Source organism: Mobula hypostoma, chromosome 1, assembly GCF_963921235.1.
Source record: "Mobula hypostoma chromosome 1, sMobHyp1.1, whole genome shotgun sequence".
In the NCBI taxonomy this organism is placed as follows: Eukaryota; Metazoa; Chordata; class Chondrichthyes; order Myliobatiformes; family Myliobatidae; genus Mobula; species Mobula hypostoma.
In genome coordinates, this window is record NC_086097.1 from 47,044,510 (window position 1) to 47,070,034 (window position 25,525).

Genomic DNA, 25,525 nt, shown 5'->3' on the forward strand with positions numbered 1-25,525 from the left:
TGACACACCAAATAATCACTGGTAGAGCCAACTGGTTTCAGAAGTTGCATAATTAGTTGAATGGAGATTCGTTTTTGGAGACCTGTTAGTGTTTCAACTGATTGTAGTAAAAATACACCTGAATCTGGAAGGTCCAACTGCTGGTGAGTCAGTAGCCTGACTACACCACAAAGACAAAAGAACACTCCAAGCAACTCTGCAAATAGGTTATTGAGAGGCACAAGTCAGGAGATGGGTACAAGAACATTTTAAAGTCACTGAATATCCCTTGGAGTACAATTAAGTTGATCATCAAGAAATGGAAAGTATATGGCATATGGCACGCCTGTAAACTGCTTAGACAGGCCGTCCTCAAAAACTGAGTGACCGTGCAAGAAGGGGACTAGTGAAGAAGGCCACCAAGAGAACTATGTCGACTCTGGAGGAGTTACAGGCTTCAATGGCTGAGATGGGAGAGACTGCACATATGACAATTGTTTCCCGGGTTCTCCACCAGTCACAGCTTTATGAGAGAGTGGCAAAGAGAAAACTGCTGTTGGGGGGAAAGAACTCGCATGAAATTTTGGCTGAAATTTGCCAGAAAGTGTGTGGGAGGCTCTGAAGTCAGCTGGAAGAAAGTTCTATGATCTGATGAAACTAAAATTGAGCTTTTTGGCTATCAGACCAATCACTATGTTTGGCATAAGCCAAACACTGCACATCATCAAAAGCATGCCATCCCTACCGTGAAGAATGGTGGTAGCTGCATCATGCTGTGGGGATGCTTCACTGCAGCAGGCTCTGGAAGGCTTGTGAACGTAGAGGGTAAAATGAAAGCAGTAAAATACAAGAAAATCCTGGAGGAAAATCTGATGCAAGAGAACTGCAGCTTGGGGGAAGATTTGTTTTCCAACAAGACAATGACCAAAGCATAAAGCCAAATCTACACAGGAATGTCTTAAAAACAGCAAAGTTAATGTCCTGGAGTGCAAGTCAGAGTACAGACCTCAGTCCGTTTGAGAATTTGTGGCTGGCCTTAAAAAGGGCTGTTCACTCATGATCCCCATGTAATCTGACAGAGTTTGAGCAGTTTTGTGAAGAAGAATGGGGAAAAATTGCAGTGTCCAGATGTGCAAAGCTGATAGAGACCTATCCACACAGACTCAAGGCTGTAATTGCTGCCAAAGGTGCATCTACTAAATACTGACTGGAAGGGGTTGAATACTTGTGCAATCAATTATTTTACGTTTTATATTTCTAATTAAATTAGATCACTTTGTGGAGATGTTTTTTCACTTTGACACGAAAGAGTTTTTCTGTTGATCAGTGTCAAAAAAGCCAAATTAAATCCACTGTGATTCAATGTTGTGAAACAATAAAACATGAAAACTTCTTTGGGGGGGGGGGATACCTTTTATAGGCATTGTGCTTTTATTTGATTAAATACAATTTTATACCCCATTTTGGCATTTTCCATACATGCCTTAATATTAAAATATATCACCTCATCCTCTGTCTTTCCTTATTCTCCTTCAGTTGAACATCTTTCATTATGAAACAAAACTGTAGCCTAAATAATTTGATAGATTTTTTTTATTAATTGTGTTTATATTACAATGAGTTGTTGTGGGCACAGGTTTCCCCTGCTATCCGAAGGTAGAACATTCCTATGAAACCATTCGTAAACCGAAATGGCATAAAGCGAAGAAGCAGTTACCATTAATTTATATGGGGAAAATTTTTGAGTGTTCCCAGACCCAAAAAATAACCTATTAAATCATACCAAATAGCACATAAAACCTAAAATAACACTATCATATAGTAAAAGCAGGAATACACAGCCTTTATAAAGTAGAAATAATGTATGTACAGTGTAGTTTCACTTAACAGAATCAGGAAGATTTAGCCAAAACTGATTTGTAGAAAAAAATCGACACGTACACGCATGCGCACACACCTGCCCGCACAAGGCTTCACGGTCATGGTAGTCTTTCTCAGGGTAAACACAAGTTTAAAGCGGGCGCCTTTTTCCGTAAAAGCGAAAATCCTCTTTCGGTTAGCGAAATCAGGTACTAAAGTAGGTCTTTTGTAAAAGCGAAGTGGCGTAAAGGGAACGTTTGTAAAGCGAGGGAAACCTGTATTCCTAATAAATAAAATCCAAATCAATTTTAAAAGTACTTCAAGGCTGTGGAGATGAGGTTGTTTATTGAGGAAGTGCAAGTCAACCACACACAGACATTGTACGCCTTGTATATCTTTCATCTTGTTTCAGTATACCTTTTCTCATCAGAACAAAATTAATTTTAAAAGCCAAGTACAAAGCATATAGCCATATCCTAGATATTAATGGCATCCTTCACATTTAAAGTTCATCTTAACAAATTTTTGGTTAGGTTCTTAAAACTTCAAAATTACTAAAAAAAAAGATTCATTTTTAATAGTTTGAAAACTCTGTCTCCCAAGTCAGTACGCTATGAATTTTTTACTTTCCCTCTGAAGGTGTTTTTAATTTTAGTTTTCTATTTATTGATTATATTTTCCTCCTAAGCCTTGTCTGTTTTTTTTGGTAATGCAAGTTAGTGATCAAAAATGTGTTAATGGTAGCTTTCACAAACCACCACCTCCGCCCTATTTGTTAATTTTGTTATTTCCTCCACATTTGCAGTTGCAGCTTTTTATCTGATTCAAAAGAGCTTGGGTATTGTTTGTTAATCATTGTAAAAGATATTCTTCATAAATTAATGGACTACATTTTGGATTGCAATATTGAGAAACTAAGGAAGTTTTCCAGTTATTTTGAAATAAATTTTTATCCAACCATATATGAAATTAAAGTGATTAAGTATTTTCGTCTCAACCTGGCTGTAGATTTTGAGTGATGTTCAAGACCTGCCAGTTTTAGGCATTTTACCACTTGGCAACATCATGATCTAGGTTTTTAAAAATTGCTGTGTAACAATTATGTTGTCTCTGTTGAAAGCTAACGATAAATCTATTCAAAATGTGATTACTGTCAGCTGGTCCAATAGTAATATTCTTCCTAAACAGGAGTAGCTCTCAGCTGGGCAGTGAATTTGTTCAGTGATCATCACGCAGTCAGTATAGGCGACCATTTATCCTAGCCACTTGGGTTACGGAAACTTGACCTTGCAGAATTCAAAATTCACGAGCCAAAATTTGTTGTCGGGGAATTTGTCGTAAAAAACACTAAATCAACACACAGCAGCACATACAAATGCTGGTGGAACTCAGTAGGTCGAGCAGTATCTATGGAAAGGAATAAAGAATGGACACGAAAGAGAAGCCAAGATGGTTTGTTGTCCTACAGGTTCTAGGGTCCAGGACGTCTGAAAGGCTGCAGAAGATTTTCAAGAGTGAGGGTGAGCAGCAAGAGGCTATGGTGCACCTTGGCACCAATGACATAGGTCAAAAGGGGGAAAAGATCTTGTGCTGTGAGTATGGAGAGTTGGGGAAGAGACTGGAAAGCAGGACATCCAAGGTAGTAATTTCTCGAGTACACCCAGAACCAAATGTTAGTCAGGACAGGAATAGGATGATAGCACGGAGGATGAGTGGCTGAGGAAGTAGGGTAGGGGCAGGGATTCAAATTTCTGAGTCATTGAAATCTCTTCTGAGCAAGGTATGACCTGTACAGAAAGGAGGGGTTACATCTGAACCTGAGGGGGATCATATCTTTGTGGCAGTTTTGCAAGGCCAGAGTGAGGAATAGAGGAGCGAAGGGGGAGGGAGAAAATTACTAGAAGTTGGAGAAATCGATAATTCCTATCACCAGGTTGGAGTCTAAGTAAGGTGTTGCTCTTCCAACCTGAGAGTGGTCTCATTGTGGCGGAAGTGGAGGCCCTAGACTGACTTGGAGTGAGGATAGGAAGTAAAATGGCTGGCCACCGGGAAATGTCCATTTTTGTGAATGGAGTGGAAAGGCTTGACAAACTGGTCTACCAATCTACATCGGGTCTCACCACTATAGAGTAGGCTGCATCAGGAGCACTGGATTCTGTAGAGGACCACCGTATTTGCAGGTGAAGTGTTGCCTCATCTGGAAGGACTGTCTGGGTGTCTGATGGGAGGTGAGGGAGAAGGTGAATGGGCAGGTGTTGTCCTTCTGCTTGCAGAGATGAATGTTAGCAGGGAGGTTATTGGGAGGGACGAATGGGCTGGGGAATCATTGAAGGTGTGATTCCTGTGGACTGGCTGAGTAGGGGGAGAGAATTCTGTTACTTTCATTGCATGAGAAAGCTGGTCAATGATTTTGTTGAGTTGTATCATGTAAGGTTCATTTTAACATAGATGGCACTTTACCAATTTATTGCATGTATTCAGCCTTTTTCTATAACTGACCCCAGTGATTGCTCTCAAACAATAGTGTTCATCTTTTCTTTTTTTAGCTACAACATAAAATGGCTGAAATTTGATTTTTTGAAATAGAGATTCCCTGTAATCTCATAAGAAACTGATTATTTGAAACTTTCCTGGTGTAACACACTGGTTAAGGTTTTTACTGCTTTGCTGTAGGTATTTCATTTTAGTATTTATGCAAGTCTGTTCTGCTTTTAGCATGTTTGGGTTTGAACTAAGGATAAGAGGCTATGTTGTTGAACTTAGGAATGTCGTGTCAGCCAATGAGGATGGTGGAATTGAGAGAAGGTTGTAGAGAACACTGCGTGGAGAGGTTTTTGTGATGGACACTGGTGTGGGTTGAGGTCTTTTTGGCGGGAGCTGGGAGAAGACAGGAGGAAAGATGGCTGAGGATGCTGTCCCTGTTGCACAAGATGCTTTGTGCAGATGAATGGCTTCAAGGAGGAAATCTGTACTTCTGTGGGGGAGTCCGTTTGCTTGAGGTGGATTTCGAGCGACATTCGAAAGGTGATATGTGCTTTCATGCAGACCGTGGGTCCAGCATGCAACTTCAAGATGAGCTCCAACTTATGTGCACATTTGGATTGGGTTAACTGTAATGTGCTCTTTTATTTTCTTTTCTTTTCTTTTCCGTACTAGTTGCTCGATAAAGCTGACATTTGTAAATATACTTTCTTTATAACTACATGGAGTGTATGATCTGTTATTTCTTGCTGACAGCTAATTGGTTCGGGGTAATATTTAAACAGTATTCACACAGATCGGAGTTCAGGTGGTCAAGACATCCCACCTTCCTGATTTTGGTGAGGCCCTAGACATATGGGGTTTGAGAAAGGTGGTTTTCTCAGTGCTGAGTCCAATGGCTGTTAACAAGGGGCTTATGAGCCGTATCTCTTTGGTACCTGGATAATAATGGGCTTTCGCTGGGAGTAAAGAAATATGCATCATAAGAAATCCATTAATGTACTGTATATTATAATGTGTATTCCTGTCTGTACATTACAGCTTCTGTTTTATGTTGTCAAAATTTTCTGTGTTGTGGTTGAATTTTTTATCAGACATAAGAGTGAAAGGTGAGAACTTCACTCAGAGGGTTGTGAGAGTTGGAATGAGCTACAAGCACAGGTGATGCATGTGAGCTCGATTTCAATGTTGAAGAGAAGTTCGGATAGGTAGATGGGTAGAGGGGATGTGGAGGGCTATGGTCATTGGGAATAGGCAATTTAGATGGTTTTTGCATGGACTAGATGGGCTGAAGGGCCTGTTTCTTTGCTGTACTAGTTTGATTCTATGACTCTATGACTCTATCACTCTATCAAAATGGTGGGTTGTTTTTCAAACCTTCCAACCTATTTTCTAATATTTATACAAACTGTTTATAACCACAGATCTTTAATCATGCTCCTCCTCTGTAGTTTGTGAGAGCTAACCTCATTTTGAAGCTTAAGGCTGACTGCAGGTTATTATTGAATAGTGATAGTCATAGAATTGGTGCATCATGTGAAGTGGTCATATGCTGCAACACTCGTGTAAGCATTGAATTCCAGATCGTAGCTAATCTGTCTTTTTTTTAAAAAAAGTACCTTTGTGACTTTTGTTTAGAGGTTTGGTTGTCTCTTGGTTGTTGAAGAATTGCTTAGTAGTTCATTATTGTTTCCTACCTTAAACTTTTACACTTTAGTCAAATCTTGCCAGAACCTTCTTTACTTCAAAAATAATTAACCCAGTTTTTTTTCATTTGACCTCGCAGATAAAATTCCTTACTCTCATCCCTGGATCCATCCTATTAAATATTTTTGCACCTGCTCTGGGCCATTCACGTCCTTCCCAAAGTACCACAAACAGTATTGAATAATACTCCAGTGGTTTAACCAGTGTCTTTTTTTTTAAACAGCTTCAACATAACTTCACTGTTTTATGCATCTTGGAGTTCCAGAAGTTTTATTAACTATTACATGAATATTCCCTGATACTTTCAAGGAGTGTGCATATTTGCACTTGGGTCCCTCTGTTCCTATACACATTTTGAAATGGTTGACATCTTTAGCCTTGTTCTTACAAAATCTTTTCTTTTGGAATATTATCAGTTGTTCCATGCCTGGAATCAAACTGCCTAATTGGGAACTGGTGCTCCAATTTTATGAAATGTATAGTATCATTCATGTTAAGTATCACAGTATCAGAGTCCTGACTCAGTTTACACTTTGTGTGTTTGTGAGCCCTTTGTAATTACCTGGTTTTCTGAATCGGTTAGTCATAAAATGTGGTCTGATCCTCATCTAAATCACAGTAACAGATAAACACAATCTGCTTAAACTAATAACACAAACAATTGTACTACTTCTCATCAATACTGAGTACACCATTTAAACAATGCATGTGAACCTCTGGGGTAATGCCTTCTACAAAAGCTATTTGGAACCGGGTTGTTCCAATCAATGAGATGAGATTGGAACAGTGGGTTGTAGAGGTGCCCTGCCCTATAAAAAAAGAACCAAAGTCAGGTTACTGACCGAGCCTGCTCTTCTCAAGAAAGATCTGTGTATGTACACCATGCCTCAATCAAAACAACTTTCGGAGGACCTTGGAAGAAGAATTGCAGAGAAGTATGAAGCTGGAAAAGGCTATAAAAGCACTTCTGAATACCTGAGTGTTCATCAGTCCACAGTAAGAGAAATTGTCTACAAATGGAGGAAATTCAGTACTGTTGCTACTCTCCCTAGGAGTGAGCATCCTGCAAAGATCACACCAAGAGCACAAGGTGCAAGGAGGTAAAAAAGAACCCAAGGGTAACAACAAAAGACCTGTAGAAATCTCTAGAACTTGCTAAGGTCTCTGTTCATGTGTCCACTGAGAAAAGCAATGAACAAGATTGGTGTTCGTGGAAGGACACTATGGAGGAAACTGCTGCTGTCTCAAAAAAAAGCATTGCTGTACATTTCAGGTTTGCGAAAGACCACCTGGATGTTCTACAATGTTCTGTGGACAGATGAGACAAAAGTTGAACTCTTTAGCAGAGATGCATATTGCTATGTTTGGAGAAAAAAGGGCACTGCATATCAACACCAAAACCTCAACCCAACTGTGAAGCATGGTGGAAGGAGCATCATGATTTGGGGCTGCTTTGCTGCCGCATGGCTTGGACAGCTTGTGATCATTAAAGAAACAATGAATTCAAAGTTGTAAAATGTCTTGATACAAGAGAATGTCAGGGTAGCAGTCCATCACCTGAATTTGGATAATGCAACAAGACAATGATCCGAAAGACAATAGATCAACAACAGAATGGTTTAAAAATAAAATTTTTGTTTTGGAATGGTCGAGTCAAAGTCCTGACCTTAATGTTATAGAAATGTTGTGGAAGGACCTGAAGCTAACAGTTCATGCAAGGAAGCCCACTAACATTCCAGAATTGAAGCAGTTTAGGAATGGCCTAAAATTCCTCCAGCTGACGTGCAGGACTGTGCAACAGTTAATGGAAACGTTCGTTTGAAGTTATTGCTGAACAAGGGGTTCAGGCCAGTTACTGAATACAAAGGTTCACGTACTTTTGCCAACAAATACATGTAAAATTGGATCATTTTTCTCATTAAATAAATGAACAAGTATAATGTATTTTGTGCGATTTTTAAAATTGGGTTCTCTTTATCTAGTTTTAGGACCTGCGTGAAGATCTGATCACATTTTAGGCCATATTTATGCAGAAATAGAGAATATTCTACAGGGTTCACAAACTTTCCAGCATCGTTATATGCACTGCATCTGGGAAATATGCTCAGCTGTTTTTGTTACAGGGTGGTGAAGATTTTTTTTAGGTTTGGTCAGGTTACACGTCTTGTATTTGAATTGTTACTGCAACAAACTGTGTGCTAGATGAACACAGTGGATTAAGCAGCTTCTGTTGTGGGGTTGCAGGTGGTTTTGTTAAGGAAATGTTGACATTTCAGGTCAAAACCCTGCATTAGGATATTTGAAATGTTTTTATCTGGGAAGAATGTTTCATCTGAACCACAGTTTTTGATATATAACATGGTGTTACTAAAAATAAGAGGAAGGGAAACTAGCATACATTAGTCACCAGTAACTTTTGAAGAGAAGATGTTTTGCATTTAGCAGAATTCTACAAATCAAAAAACCTAACCTTTAACATGCTACTTCAAGTTCTAATATTTGGCAGGGTTTAGGCATTCATAATTGAATTAACAAGTATTCCATGATGAATCTGGCTTGATAGGATAAGAAGGCAAATATTGCTATTAGCATTAATAGAATCAGAGGCAAGTCATTACCTGCAAGTAAACAGATGTTGGAAATATTCAGAATGGAAAGAGGAACAGTAACATTTTAAATTGTTGGTCTTTCATCAGAACTTAACAAACTGAGAAATCAAACATGGTTTAGAGAAGGAGGCGAAGGGGTGGAGAGAACAATGAGAATGTCTGTAATGGAGACTGAATAGTGAAGTCGTTTGAGTGAGGCTTAATAATTACAGGTGATTTGTCAAAACAAAAATCATGCTGGAGCTGTAAGACACAAAATGCTGCATTTTGTTGTAAATTTGACATAAAACAATGCTGGAAATAGTAAGTCAGCCAAAAAAACATAAGAAATGTGAGCAGAGGTTGGCCATTTGGCTTCGAGCTAACACCACTATTCAACACGATCATGATTGTTTTTTTTTTCAACCACTCATTTCTACGGGCTAAAGTTCCCACTTGCTTCAAAAAGGCAACAATTATACCAGAGCCTAAGAAGCATAATGTGAGCTGTCTTAATGACTATTGCCCGGTAGCGCTCACATCTCCAGTGGTGAAATGCTTTGAGAGGTTGGTCATGACTAGACTGAACTCCTGCTTCAGCAAGGACCTGGACCCATTGCATTTTGTCTATCGCCACAACAGCAGATGCAATTCCAATGGTTTTTCACATGGCCTTCAAACACCTGGACAATACGAATACCCATGTCAGGATGCTGTTCATCGATTATAGCTCAGCATTGAGCACCATCATTCCCACGACCCTGATTGAGAAGTTACAGAACCTGGGCCTCCGTACCTCCCTCTGTAATTGGAGCCTTGACTTCCTAACTGGAAGACCACAATCTGTGCGGATTACTGACAACATCTCCTCCTTGCTGACGATCAAAACTGGTGCGCCTCAGGAGTGTGTACTTAGCCCACTGCTCTATTCTCTCTATGCCCATGACTGTGTGGCTCGTCATAGTTCAAATTTTGCTGATGATACAACTATTGTTGGTAGAATCTCAGATGGAGATGAGAGGGCGTACAGGAGCGAGATAAGCCAACTAGTGGAGTGCTGTCGCAGCAACAGCCTGGCACTCAAAGTCAGTAAGCTAAAAGAGATGATTGTGGACTTCAGGAAGGGTAAGACGAAGGAACACATACCAATCCTCATAGGGGATCAGAAGTGGAGAGAGTGAGCAGTTTTAAGTTCCTGAATGTTGAGACCTCTGAAGACCCAGCCTGGTCCCAACATATCGATGCAGTTATAAAGAAGGCAAGACAGCGACTATACTTCATTAGGAGTCTGAAGAGATTTGGCATGTCAACAAATACACTCAAAAGTTTCTACACATGTACTGTGGAGAGCATTCTGAGAGGCTGCATCACTGTCTGGTATGGGGCAGCTACAGCACAAGACCGAAATAAGCTGCAGCGGGTTGTAAATTTAGTTGGCTCCATCTTAGGTACTAGCCTACAAAGTACCCAGGACATCTTCAGGGAGCAGTGTCTCAGAAAGGCAGCGTCCATTATTAAGGACCTCCAGCATCCAGGGCATGCCCTTTTCTCACTGTAGGAGTTGCAGAAGCCTGAAAGCGCACACTCGGTGATTCAGGAACTACTTCTTCCCCTCTGCCATCCGATTCCTAAATGGACATTGAACCTGTGAACACTACCTCACTTTTTAAATATATTATTTCTGTTTTTTGCACAATTTTTAATCTATTCAATATACGTACGTTGTAATGGATTTATTTATTATTATTTTTTCCCTCTTCTATATTATGTATTGCATTGAACTGCTGCTGCTGTTAACAAATTTCACGACACATGCTGGTGATAATAAAGTTAATTCTGATTTTATTTATATTGAAATACAGTGCAGAATAAGCCCTTATGACCCTTCAAGCCGCGCTGCCCAGATATTCCTCGATTCATCCTAGCTTAATCGTGGGACAATTTACCAGTTAACCTACCAAAGGGTACATCTTTGGACTGTGGGAGGAAACTGGAGCGCCCAGAGGAAAACCATGCGGTCATGAGGAAAAGATACAAACTCCTTACAGGCAGTAGTGGGAATTGAATCTGGGTTGCTGGTACTGTAAAACGTGGTGCTAACCTCTAACACTACTATGCTGCACTTCCCCGCCTCCCAATCCCTTTTCTCCTCCTCATCTTCCTCTGGTGCCCCTCCTGTTTTCCTTTCTCCCATGGTCTATACTCCTCTCAGATTCCTTCTTCAGCCCTTTACCTCTTTCACCTATCACCTCTCAGTTTCTTACTTCAGCCCCTTCCCCCATCTTCCCAGTCACTTCGTTTCATCTATCACTTGCCAGCTTGTACTCTTCTCCCCTCCTCCAGCCTTTTATTTTGGCTTCTTCCCCCCTTTTGTCTAGTCTTGATGAATTATCTCAGACCGAAACATTGACTGTTTATTCCCCTGGATGGATACTACCTGACCTGCTGAGTTCTACCAGCATTTTGTGTGTGTTGCTCTGGATTTCCAGCAGTTGAAAAATCTCTTGTGCTCATGGTATAATCAAAGACCCCACTCATCCCAGAGATTCTCTCTTCCCACTTCTCTCATCGGGCAGAAGGTACAAAAGCCTTGAAAGCATGTACCACAAAGCTCAAGGGCAGCTGGTGTCACATTATTATATTCTTGAACAGACCTCTTGTACAATAAAACAGACTCTTGGCCTTATAATCTACCCTGTTCTGACCATGCATTTTATCGTTTACCTGCAATGTAATTTTGATAGCTTTATCCTTCATAGTTATTGGTTCACCTTTTTCTAGCTCAGTGCACACTGTACTGATTTGATCCATATAAAGTGCACAAGATGAGCATTTCCCTGTATGTTGGTATATGTGACAATAATATATGAAGATATTCAACCTTGACCCTTCTTCTGGCTAGCTTTTCATCTGCACACATCCAGAGCCTGGCCAAGTGTATCCTAACCACCTGCTGAGTTCCTGCAGTATTTTGTGTATATTGTATCATATAACTAATAGAAGATCAATAATTGAACAACTAAAATTAAAATGAACCACTGAAGAGAAACTTTGGCCCAGGCCCTAAATTCATTAGTAATTATCATAAAGAATCACAAGAACTTCATGATGATGGTTCAACAGATGTGTACAAATGAATTTTCAAAACCATTTTGTAAAATATAATTTGCATATACATCAGGGATGTATGCTTAGCCCACTGCTCTTCTCTGTTTATACCCATGACTTTGTGGCTAGGTATAGCTCAAATGCCATCTATAAATTTGCTGATGATTCAACCATTGTTGGTATAATCTCAGATGGAGATGAGAGGGCATACAGGAGTGAGATATATCAGCTAGTTGAGTGATGTTGCAGCAATGACCTCACACTTGACGTCAATAAGGCCAAAGAGCTGATTGTGGACTTCAGGAAGGGTAAGATGAGGGAGCACAAACCAATCCTCGTAGACGGATCAGAAGTGGAGAGTGAGCAATTTCAAGTTCCTTGGTGTCAAGATCTCTGAGGATTTAACCTGGTCCCAATATATCACTTCAGCTATAAAGAAGGCAAGACAGTGGCTATATTTCATTAGGAGTTTGAGGAGATTTGGTTTGTCACCTAAAACATTCAAACTTCTACAGATGCCCTGTGGAGAGCGTTCTGACAGGCTGCATCACTGTCTGATTTGGGACAGGTCTACTGCACAGGATTGAAGTAAGCTACAGAAAGCTGTAAAATTAGTCAGCTCCATCTTGGGTACTTGTTTCCGTAGTATCTAAGACGTCTTCAAAGAGCGATGCCTCAGAAAGGCAGTGTCCATTATTAAGGACCCCCATCACCCAGAACATGTCCTCTTTTCATTGTTACTGTCAGGAATGAGGTGCAGAAGCCTGAAGGCTGAAGACTCAGCGATTCAGGAACAGCTTTTTCCCCTCTGCTATCTGATTCCTAAATGGACATTGAACCTATGAACACTACCTCACTTTTTAAAAAATATTTTTGTTTTTGCGCCATTTTAAATATATTAAACCTGATTCTGATTCTTGAAGAAATGGGAATGTGTGATTACAAGACCTCTGGTACTTGAATAGATTATTGGATGTTGAGTAGATGCTTGTGGTCAAATCTTAGAGATCAATATCAGGATAATTGTTTTTTCTTGTATATAAATAAATGGACTAGTGTTCATGGATACTGCTTTGAATTTTATGGATACTACAAAACTTGACAATACAGCAGTGGGTAGGATTTTAGTAAGCTAAAGGTTAAGAGGGAGTCTTGAGAATCAAATTGAAGAGGACAAATTCACCTAATGCATATAAAGCAATTATGTTTGAGGTGATGTATTTTAGTGGAGCATCGTGGAAAATTAGTGTAATGTAATGATTCTGGTTTGAAGTTCTACCAGAACAGACAAACTTGCTTTGTGTATTTTTAAAACTTGGATGATGTCATGATAAATCAATTAAGAAATAAATGGGGAACTGGGCATTGTAAGTAGACACATTGAATACAAGGAGATTATGCCATATCTCTAAGAACCACGATAAGTGACTAGGAAATCTTCTGAGATAGAAGGAATGTGAAGGCCTTCAATGCTAGGTTTACCAGAAAGTTGCTAGAGCAGAGATTCTTTAATTAAATGGAACATTCAAAGAAACTAAAATAATCTTCCAAATAGAGAAGGTTAACAGAATATCTGAATTAAAGATTAAAAATTGAGATGTTTTGCTGGCACAGGCAGGGAAAACCCATTCTATCATGTGTGTTGATAAGAACCTTGGGATTTAAAATAGAACCTTCCTGGCCTGCTAAGGTCCTCCAGCATTTTGTGTGTTTTACCTGTAAGGGTATTGGGAGCTGAGCTTACGGAAAGTTTCAGAGGGTAATTTCTCAGTTTTCTAAAAGGGAAGGATTCAGAAAACGGAAAACTGCAGGCCATTGATGTTTACATGTGTCATAGGAAAAATATAATTTTATAGCAGTACATATAACAAATTTTAAGTAGGTAAAATCTGTGTTTTCCCATTTCGTACTCATTCCATTTTAATACCAAGGGTCTTAGTTACTGACCCACTTGACAAACGAATGGAATCTCCCTGTCTGCTCCATCAAAACATCTCAAATTTGAATCTTTTACTGTTTGATTAATTTGTTGTAATTCCTGGAAGAAGTGACTTGATTTGGATGTAAGGGAACTAGTGTATCTATATTGTAGTTGGATTGCCAGAAGGCAAGCTTGTGGTGCAAGAATTAATGTAGTGGTGTAGATTGAAGATTGGCCAAAAGAAACCAATGAATAGGCACAAATCGAGTAAAATGTGCTGTGTGCTGCTGGCATTAGTCCTTTACAATTTATATACTGACATCAATGGAGATATTGAGGCAACATGTTCGAAAATGAATTGAAAAGGACTGGAGGATATTCACTGAAATGAATGGATAAATGATGTACAATATGGGAAATCTTGGCATTGTCAATTTTGGCAGGAAAACTATAAATAACATATAAATGTTGAGATTTTTCAGAACTCTGTGATGAAAAAGGATCTTTCAAAGTGTTTAAAGTCCTTAGGAGGTTTACTAGACCATCACCTGGAACAGTTGGATTGTATCATGAAGAAAAATTGAATGGGCTAAGTTTGTTTCCATTGGGGTTTAGGACAGTGTGTGCGGAAGGTCTTGATGGAATAACTGTGAAGAAGATAATTCTTCCTGTGAGAAAAACAAGACCTGAGGATCATTGTTGTAAGAATAAATGGTCAAAATTTAAGACAAGATGGTATGATTTTTTTTTGTCTCTGTAAAGGATTATGATCTTACAGAACCTCCTTCCTTAAAAGGTGGAGTTTACTTAGACAGATGCACGGTTAAGTATACCATCAGACTAACAGAAGATGCTGGAAATCCTCAGCAGGTTTGTTGCATCCGTGGAAAGAGAAACTGTTAATGTTTCAGGTTGAAGACCCTTTGTTTGGAGTATTTTCTAATTTTGTGTCAGATTTTCAGCATTTGTAATCTTTTCTGCTTTGCAGTGGATCATCCATGATACTGAATGGCAGAGCAGGCTTGAGTAGCCTATGATTCTTCTGTTCTCATTTCTTATGTTTCGGAGACATGTCTAGCTGAATGAGCTTCATTAGCAGTTTAAGATCTTGTGAATCAGATGACTGGAATCTCTAATTATATTAAAATTTAGCATTTCTTCCAGTATCTAAATTCTGGAGCTCCCTCCAGTGGCAACAAGCCAGCAGCAATTTTCTCCTTTGTTGTATTGTGCATTCTGTAATTTGTATCCAGACATCAAAAAGATGACATCTTATAAATATGTGAAATCTTTCATCAGTACTTATTTTTTTAAACCATGGGTACTCCACTTGATAATATAACGCCACTGTTTGTGTCAGCCACGAAACTTGGAACACTTCCTTGTGTCTCTTTCCTTCATTCTTTTCTGTTTGAGTTTGTCCATTATGTCCAGTATGATATTGTAAAAATTTAATTACTTTGCGTTAACTTTCTAAATACAATTTATATAAATTGAAGACTATCATACCACCATTCAGTGCTTAATCTCATCCTGCCGATATACCTCCGAAGAGTATGCATCATTTATTGCCATTTTCTACAGCATTTCTAATTTTTACTCTAAATTCATTCAACTTTGAGTATAATCTTTTTTTCATATCCCTTGTGTGTCCCAAGAGATGTAAAATTTGGGATTAAAATTTTTTCAAGAACAGTTCAATGATCATTGAATGATCTTTATGAGAAATGGCAGGGGCATTCCAAACAAAATAATATTAACATTTAACAATATACGTATATGGACAGTGGCTGGATTGTACTGGAAATGTAAAATAAATATGTGAAATTATTTTGATAGCATTATATCAGTCAGAAATCAGGTCTATTATTGTGAACTTTGTTTTGCAGCATCGGTTCAATGCAAAACATTAAAAATTACCATTAACTTACCAAAAGAAAGGAATAGTGAGGTAGGGTAATGGGAAGAAAAGAAGGCATGCCCTGAACAGTGAGGGTCTTTAATGATACATTGCATCTTTTGAAGATATCCTCAATGGTGGGAGGATTGAGCTTATAAAGTGCTAAGTCTCAACCTTTTACAGCCTCTAGCTCTTGTATTGGAGCCCCCTATACAACGTGGTGATGCAATCAGTCAGAATTCTCCCTACTGTACATATGTAGAAATTTGATTGTCTTTGGTGACACACAAAATCTCAAACTCCGAAGGAAGTACAGCCATTGGCTTACCTCTTTGTGATTGCATCAGTGTTTTGGGCCCAAAATAGGTTGCCTTGAAGCTGCTCACTCTTTCCACTGCTGACACTTCAACGGGGACTGGAATATGTTCTCCCAATGTTCCTTTCCTCTAGTTGGATTCTGGAATGGTTCTGGAGGACTGGAAAATTGCAAATGTCACACTACTCTTCAAGAAGGAGGGTAGGCAGAAGAAAGGAAATTATAGGATAGTTACGCTGATTTCAGTGGTTAGGAAGATATTGGAGTCCATTATTAAGGATGAAGTTTTGGGGTACTTGAAGGTGCATAATAAAGTAGGCCAAAGGCAAATCTTGCCTGACGAATCTGTTGGAAATTTTTGAGGAAAATGAGGTTGCTTAACAAGATAAGAACCCATGGTATTACAGGAAAAATACTAGCATGGATAGATGATTGGCTGACTGGCAGGAAACAAAGAGTGGGAGTAAAGGGGCCTAATCTGGTTGTCTGTAAGTGACTATTGGTATTTAGCAGGGCTCAGTATTGGGACCACTTTTCACATTACATATCAAATACTTAGATGAAGTAATTGATGTCTTTGTGGCTAAGTTTGCGAACAATGTGAAGATAAATGGACGGGCAAGTAGTGTTGAAGGAGCAGGGAGTCTGCAGAAGGGCTTGGACAAGTTGGAAGAGTGGGCAAAGAAGTGGCAGATGGAACATAGTATAGGAAAGTGTATGGCCATGCACTTGGGTAGGAGGAATACAGGTGTAGACTATTTTGTGAATGGGGAGAAAATTCAAAAATCAAAGGTGCAAAGAGACTTGAGAGGCTTTGTGTAGATTCCCTTTCTTTTCTTTTTAAATCTTTTTATTGAATAAGTATACAAAAAGGTAAGCCATATAAACATTAATACAATGTTAAAATATAATAAAATTACAGAAGGTATCAATACCAAAAAAGAATACTACAAACAATGTAATTTAAACATAAGAAACCAAGATAACATAATAGTATACTAAATTTTATATATATATCAATAGAAAAAAAGAAAAAAAAACCCAAAAAAAACCCCACCGTGCAACTAACTAAAAGCAAAGCAAAGCAATGGGCTAACTTGAAACCAAACAGAGTTAAACTTAAAATCACGTCCTCAATCCTGACCTCCATTAAAAACAGTGAAAAAAAACAAGAAGGGTATGTATTACATTAAATGAAAGTATCGAATAAAAGATCCCCAAATCTGTTCAAATTTAAATGAAGAATCATAAAGGTTACTTCTAATTTTCTCCAGATTCAAACATAATATCGTCTGAGAGAACCAAAAAAAGGTAGTTGGAGCATTAAGCTCTTTCCAATGTTGTAAAATACATCTTTTCGCCATTAAAGTAAGAAATGCAATCATTCTACGGGCTGAAGGAGAAAGATTACTAGAAATTTTAGGTAGTCCAAAGATAGCAGTAATAGGGTGAGGAGAGATATCTATATTTAATACCTTAGAAATAATATTAAAAATGTCTCTCCAAAAAGTTTCCAAAGTAGGGCAAGACCAAAACATATGAGTTAAAGAGGCTATCTGCCCCGAACATCTATCACAAAAAGGATTACTATGCAAGTAAAAACGCGCTAACTTATCTTTGGACATATGTGCTCTATGAACAACTTTAAATTGAATTAGGGAATGTTTAGCACAAATAGAGGAAGTATTAACTAATTGTAAAATCTGCCCCCAATCATCCCCAGAAATGGTAAGCCCCAATTCCTGTTCCCAATCTACCCTAATCTTATCAAATGGAGCTTTCCTAAGTTTCATAATAATATTATAAATCATAGCCGATGCACCTTTCTGACATGGATTAAGGTTAATTATCGAATCTAAAATATATGTAGGAGGAAGCATTGGAAAGGAAGAAAGTATAGTACTTAGGAAATTTCTAACTTGTAAATATCTAAACAAATGTATTCTTGATAAGTTATATTTATTAGATAATTGTTCAAAAGACATAAGGGAACCATCTAAAAATAAATCCAAAAACCGTAAAATACCCTTAGTCTTCCAAGTTTGAAAAGCGCGATCCGTAAAAGAGGGAGGAAAAAATATGTTACCTAAAATAGGAATCGCTAACCCGAATTGATTAAGATCAAAAAATTTTCTGAATTGAAACCAAATACGCAAAGCATATTTAACTATCGGGTTAGACACCTGCTTAAGGCGTTTCGAATCAAAAGGGAGAGAGGAACCTAAAATAGAGCCAAGTGTATAGCCCTGAACAGATTGTAGTTCCAATGCGATTCCCTAAAGTTTAACTTGCAAGGAAATGCTATGTTAGCATTCATTTTGAGAGGACTGGAAGATAAGAGCAAGGATTTGATACAAGGCTTTATAAGGCGTTGGTCAAACTGCATTTGGAGTATTTGAGCAATTTTGGGCCCCTTATCTAAGAAGTCTGTCATTGGAGAGAGTCCATACAAGGTTCACAAGAATGATCCCAGGAATGAAAGGGTTTATATATGAGGTGTGTTTGATAGTTTTGAGGTTGTATTTGCTGGAATTTAGAAGAATGAGGGTGGATCTCAGTGAAACCTATCAAATATTGAAAGTCCTGGTTAGAGTGGATGTAGAGAGAATGTTTCCTATAACGGGCGAGTCTAAGACCAGAGGACACAGCCTCTGAATAGAGGGACGTAGGTTTAGAATAGAGATGAGGAATTTCTTTAGCCCAAGAGTGCTGAATCTGTGGAGTTCATTGCCACAGATGGCTATGGTGACCAAGTCATTGAGTATATTTGAAGTGGAAGTTGAAAGGTTCTTGGTTAGTCAAGGTGTGAAAGGTTACAGTGAGAAGGCAGGAGAATAGGATTGAGAGGGTTAATAAATGAGCCATTATTGAATGGTGGAGCAGACTTGATGGGTTAAGTGGCTTTATTCTGCTCCTCTTATCGTCCTATGGTCTAATTTTTCTTTGATCTTGCTGACATTGAACATAGAAATCTACAGCACATTGCAGGCCCTTCTGCCCACAATGTTGTGTCGACCATGTAATCTACTCTAGAAACTGCATAGAATTTACCTAGTGCATAGCCCTCTATTTTTCTAAGCTCCATGTATCTATCTAAGATGCTCTTAAAAGACCCTATTGTATCCGCCTCTATCACTGGCAGTGCATTCCACACACCCACCACTCTCTGTGTTTAAAAAAAAATTGCCTCTGACACCCCCTTGATAACTATTTCTAAGCACCATAAAACTACGCCCCTTATGTTAGCCATTTCAGCCCTGGAAGAAAGCCTCTGACTATCCACATGATCAATGCCTCTCATCGTCTTATGCACCTCTATCAGGTTACCTCTCATCCTGCATCGCTCCAAGGAGAAAAGGCCAAGTTTCCAACCTATTCTCATAAGGTTCGCCCTTCAATCCAGGCAACATCCTTGTAAATCTCCCCTGCACCCTCTATAGTATCCACATCCTTCCTGTAATGAGGTGACCAAAACTGAACACAGTACTCAAAGTGTGGTCTGACCAAGGTCTTGTATAGCTGTAACATTACCTCATGGCTCTTGAACTCAATCCCACGGTTGATGAATGCCAACATACCATATACCTTCTTAACAACATTGTCAACCTGCGTAGCAGCTTTGAGTGTCCTATGGACACGGATCCCAAGATTTCTCAGATCCTCCACACTACCAAGAGTCTTACCATTAATATTATACTCTGTCTTCAGATATGACCTACTAAAATGAACCACTTAACCTACCAAAAAGAAAAACATTGAGTGCAGTGTTGTTTGAACACCACTTAAGCAGCCATTCTCTCTCACTCCTGTATACCTCCGTCACCATGTGAGGTTCTGTTGTCAACAGTGATTTCATCAGCGAATTTATAGACAGTGTGTAAGCTATGCCAGGCCAAGCAGTCAAGAGGGACAGAGTAGAACAGTGTGTTAAGTACACATCTTTGAGGTGTGACTGTGTTGATAGTCGGTGATTAGGAGATACTAATATGGATCTGCGCTGACTGTGGTCTCCGACTGGAAAAAGCCAAGGATCCAGTAGTAGGTGGAGGTACAGAGACCCAGGTTTTGAAGCTTGACTAATACCGAGGAGTTTATGGTGTTAAATGCCAAGCTGTAGTCGATAAAAGCAATTTGATGTATATATTGCTTTTGTTCAGGTGCTCCAAAACTAATAGAGATTATGTCCGCTGTAGACCTATCGTGGCAAAATGCAGCAGTCCAGGTCCTTTAGGAAAAAGTTAGTTCTAGCAATGACCAACCTCTTAAAACACTTCAGCGGATATGAGTATGGCTGGGTGATTTATATTGAGACGTCTTACCCTGCTCTTGAGCACTGGTATGATTGAAGCAGATGGGAACCTCTGACCTCAGCAGTGAGAGGTTGAAAATGTCGCTCAGTGCTTCAGCCAGTTGATCAGGACAGGTTTTCAGTACCTGCCAAGTACATTGCCAGGGCCTGACACCTTGAAGGGTTCCACTTCGTGAAGGATGTTCTGATGCCAGCTCTGAGATAGATATCATAGGATCATTGGGTGCTATGGAGGCAATCAAAGTTCCAGTCTTTATGAAACCACAAAATATACAAAGTTGCACATTCCGATTGCACAGTGACTCAAAACTAGTTTTGTAATTTTTTTGTCTGTAAAATTTGGTACAGTGGTGCCATCATTTTTTTTTCGGGAGATTTCATCCCAAACTGCTGCATTTACCTTGTCTCAGTCGGTTTCCACATCAATAAAACATCAAGCTCTTTAGTGAGTTAAGTAGGGTTGAGGAGGGAGATTTGGACACACACTTATAGGAGTTGTTATAACAAAGTTGAGTTTCTGTCTCTGTAGCTTCAGAGGTGATGAATGATCCATGCATATCATGGTACAGTTTTAAAATAAAGTTAACCAGGAATGTTAAATTAAGGATTAAAAGTGCTCCAGTAAAATATGCTATCTAAACCACATTTTTCTTTCTTTCAGCTTTTCAGGGAAGTAAGAATAATGAAATGTTTGAATCATCCAAATATAGGTAAGTGAATTCTACATAATTTTAAGGAACAAATTTAACAAAGAATACTTTTCTCCTGTCAAAATTTTTAGTGAAAGTGCTAGGCTAATGTGTCATACCTTAACTCTGAACTGCTGTGTCATGTGCTAATGGTAATACACAGAAATTCCCTCCGTGTTTGAGTTAGAATTCTTTGCTAGGTGCCTGGCTGCTAAAGTGTCATTCTACTTGCCTGTAGCAAGAGTTTTTTTTAAAAGATGAGCCATAACTTTACTTGGATCCATTGACTGGTACACTGTCTATTTGATTTAACAGCAACTTCATTATTTAAGTTATTTTTAGGATACCAGCCTTCCCCCATCTTACATCTTTAATCTTAAACTCAAATCTCCACTCTTATCCTGCATTAAGTATGGTTGAAGATCACTCACACTGATTTCTACTGGCTATCTGGCCTCTAATCATTAAAATGTAAAATGAGGTAAGATATGCTGCATGAGCTATGAAAGTGCAGAATTAGTGCTAGCTACATTTTGCTGCTCTTGGCCGTCCTATTATTATTAAGAATTTACTGGATTTGTCCACTGAGTGTGTTGTACAGCTATCAGTTTGGTGAATAAAAACTGATGATTGTTAAGCTTCTGACAAGCAACCTCTCTGGTCTTTCAGTTATGCAGTTAAAATGGTGAAATCTCTTCCCAACTTCCTGTTAAGATATAAAGATACATTATTTCTTCTTCCTGTCTTTTTTTAATCCAATCTTTTTATTTTGATTTCTGAAGCTAGGTTGACACTTAATTTATAATTGGTCATTACTTGATTAAAAATAACACTGGACAACAAATTTTTTCAGAAGTGTTGCTTCCTCAGGATTTTTTTTGTTTATGATAGACTGCTTGAAGATGAACACAAATATAATTTCAGACTACTTGTATCACATAGGAATTTGGAGAAACAACAAATTAACTTTTATTGAATATAATGTATTTAATTGCATAATGGTGCTGATGCTTTGCAATAGTTCAACTAAGTTAAAAATATTTTGTTAATGATTTTCATTTGTACTCGGTGTCTGAGGCTTCTCGCTTAAGTGTCCAACAATAATTCGCCAGCACTGATGGATTCCAATTGCCCTGGTATCTTTTCTCCATGACTGCAATGTCCTGGTGAAACCTTTCACTATGCTCATCAATAACAGCACCAAGATTTGCAGGGATGAAGTCTAAATGGGAACGCAGAAAATGAATCTTCAGTGACATGTTGCATTTCATGGTTTTATGCGCTTGAAGCTTGCTTTCAACCAGCTGCGTGTAGTTTGGTGCTCTGTAGATGCCGAGAAAAAATTCAACAACCTCCTTGAATGTCTTCCATGTGATTGCTACGATCCTACCAGAAATTCTTCAAATAGCCTGTCATTGATGACCTGTTTGATTTGTGGACCAACAAAAATGCTTTCTTTAATCTTGGCATCGGTTATTCTGGGAAGCATCTGTCTTAAATATCAAAATCCTTCATAGAAACGTTTGTGCCTGGTGATAGCAAATTCCATCCTTACACTCCTGAACCCAATAATTATTACTAAAACCTGTCCTGCCATGCAGCAGCCACGCTGCCCAAGCATGCCTGGACAAGATAGGAAACTTTCCAGCTTACATTGTAGGCAACAGTTTAATTGACTTGAATTATGAATTGAAATAATAAACATAAGTTTATTTAAAAAATGGTGCATGATAGCGAAATTTCATGGTGATTTTCATGATCGGTAGCCCAAAATTCATAAGATGCACCTAAAGGTATTCAGGAAGCAAAATCTTTGTTGTCCTGTGTAATGAAATCTCTGGTTTATGGATTCATTGTCATTGAGTCTTTGAAGCATACTGCTGTCAATTTGTACTTCCTGTAAAGGGCATAAAAGAATTTTGTGGTGAAGCTAGTGAGATGCCCTGTCCTAGCAGGATCTGCATCGTATATCTTTTACAAGTGGCACATGTCTTACATTTGTCAGTCCTCTGACTGTGACCTTGGGGTTCATTCAGCTTGTTTCTCAACCATCAGTGCTCAGAGCAGCTCCAGTAACATTGACTATTATTCTGCGTCTGCCTGTTAAGCTGCATTAAAAGCAGATAATGGGTTATGGGACAAGAACATGATGGAAATATTGAACTTACAAGAATTTTGTTTGCTTTGTTTCTGTATGATTTGAAATAAGAACAAGGGTACTGAACTTTTCATATGTTACCCATGGCAGCTGCACTCAGTTTTTAAATTGTCACATTATTGGAAATGAATATGGTCTTACAAAAATACAACACAAACTGCTTTAATGACCAGTCATCAAGATCAACTTCATTTTACAAAATGATCCATGTACATTGCAATAGTATTAACATTTCTTTGTGTTTGGGCATAAATTTTCAATAAGCCAAGAAAGAAGTTCAGTCCATTTATACATATCTCTTATTCCTTTCCCAACTAGGTTACAAAAATAATCAATTTTTTTAAAAAAATGAAAGTGGTGTTTTAACGTTGATAGTTTCCTACTTCTTTCCCATGCTGGAAATTTGAAGCAGTGCTGGAAGTAGCATCTTTGGAAAATGAAGTGGTGAATGTTTCAAATGATCAGAACTTCTCAACCTTTGTTCTTTGATCAGTATGCCAGTAGGTACAGGCCACTGCCTTAGGTACCTTGTGAGCATAAAATACTAAATAATTGCTCCCCAAAATACTTTGATCTTTAGCTAAAAAAAATACTGTAGTTTTTGTTACCTGGTGTAGATTTTATCTTTGTGTCACATAGGTTGCATTAATTGTGATGTTTCTTCTACAGGTCCAATAAATTGTTCAAAAAGTGCAGCACCCACCAAATAATTGTCAGATTTTTTTTAATATGCAAGCTATAAAATAGGGTTTTTAATACCTATGATATCTGAGCAGATAAGCACCCATTAGTTGCATATTGTTAATGGGAATAGTCAGATGTGGACACTGCTAAATCTCAGTAAAATTGCTATAGTGAGTAATATACTAATTCTTTATTATTTAAGTAGGTATCAACCAATTCTCTACAACAGAAATTAAATGGAGCAGATGATTCAAAATTGTTATTAAACTCAATGCAATTCATGTAACCATATAACTGAGTGTCTTTTTAATCATGTTGTTTTGTTTTACTGCCTCTGTGTAAACCACAACTTACAATATTATCTCACATACAACCCAGCACTTATCTCCAGTAAGGTGCTGTTGATCAAAATAGGAGTTGACTTCCGATATCAAATGCAGTCAGTAGTGTTCAGATATGAATGTGAATTTTGTACAGGCACACTGATTCCAGTTTCTGGTAATTTAAACACTTGTGATATTAGGGCATCACCCAACATTTCTTTTTGTGTTCAAGGATGACAATTATAAGCTCCACTTCTAAATTGATGTTTGGCCATAAGTACGATGGCTTACCAAATATTGTAAATTACTCTCCTGAAATTGGCGTGAACCTCTTTCTGTTGTCTTAGTTGTAAGATGATTTACAAACAAGAATAATTTTATATTCAACACTGAAGAATTATAGAAAACCACAATGGCAGGTTTCACTCAAAAACAAAACAATTAAGTTGCATTTCCCCCAGAAAAATATAAAAATATACAAGCAACACACACAAAATGCTGGAGGAGCTCAGCAGGCCAGACAGCATCTATAGAAAAGAGTGCAGTCAACGTTTTGGGCCAAGACCCAGCTCTTTTACTTCATCCCTTCCCCACTCCTGGTTTCACCTATCTATCACCTTGTTTCTTCCTCCCCTCCCCCCACCTTCTTATCCTGACCCCTCATCTTTTTTTCTCCAGTCCTGATAGAGAGTTTCGGCTTGAAATATTGACTGTACTCTTTTCCATCGATTCTGCCCGGCCTGTTGAGTTCCTCCAGCATTTTCTGTATGTTGCTTGGGTTTCCAGCATCTGTCTTGTTTGTGATGAAAATGACAACACACCTTTACCCAGAGCCCGTAACACAGTTTTCTGAGGATGTTAATCAAAACCCTTGATGCCTTTGTGTATTGATACAGGCTGAATTGAAGTCTATCCTATGTAAAACTGGGTCAAGTTAAATAAACAAACAAACAAACAAATAAATAAATAAAGCGAGCAATCAAGCCAGCCAGCCAGCAAGCCACACTCTGTCAAAGGATTTAACCTACAAAAATTGCATGCAATCATGGAATTGCACTCAAAAACTTGGTCTCACTCCTGTAATTAGTTGACTCTTTTTGAAACCTATCTGTATATTTGAACCTATTGTGAATTAATTACCTTGATTTAAAAAGCTCAGAATAAAGCAGATAAGCAAAACTGCAATTAAAATATTGAAGTTAGCTGCTTCACTAAAGCATCCTTGAACTATTTTGACTCCTGGGAAATATACACCACAGTGCATTTTGCCATTAATACTAAAGGTTTGTTGTAGGAGCAGGCCTTATTTTCATTTAAACTTTTCTAAACATGCTGAGACTTGTGCATTGTTGAAGATGGAAACAATGTTATTACACTGTTTCAGGGAGTTCTGATCAGTAGTAATTGATTATAATATGGATGGTAGGCACTTGATTGTGTTAGATGTCTGGTGTGTGGTGTTAAGTTTGGTGTGATGGATATGGACATTTTTTGTTGAAGTT

General features: G+C 38.4%; 1 protein-coding gene across 6 annotated transcripts in view; it reads left to right on the forward strand.

Moving 5' to 3' along the window:
* mark3a (MAP/microtubule affinity-regulating kinase 3a) overlaps nt 1-25,525 on the forward strand; it is a 175,370-nt gene that overhangs the window by 50,558 nt on the left and 99,287 nt on the right. For all 6 annotated transcript variants that reach the window (XM_063047784.1, XM_063047779.1, XM_063047737.1 and 3 more), the window contains exon 4: nt 20,831-20,879. In XM_063047784.1, coding sequence (XP_062903854.1) covers nt 20,831-20,879 — 49 coding nt within the window. The remainder of the gene's footprint in view (nt 1-20,830; nt 20,880-25,525) is intronic.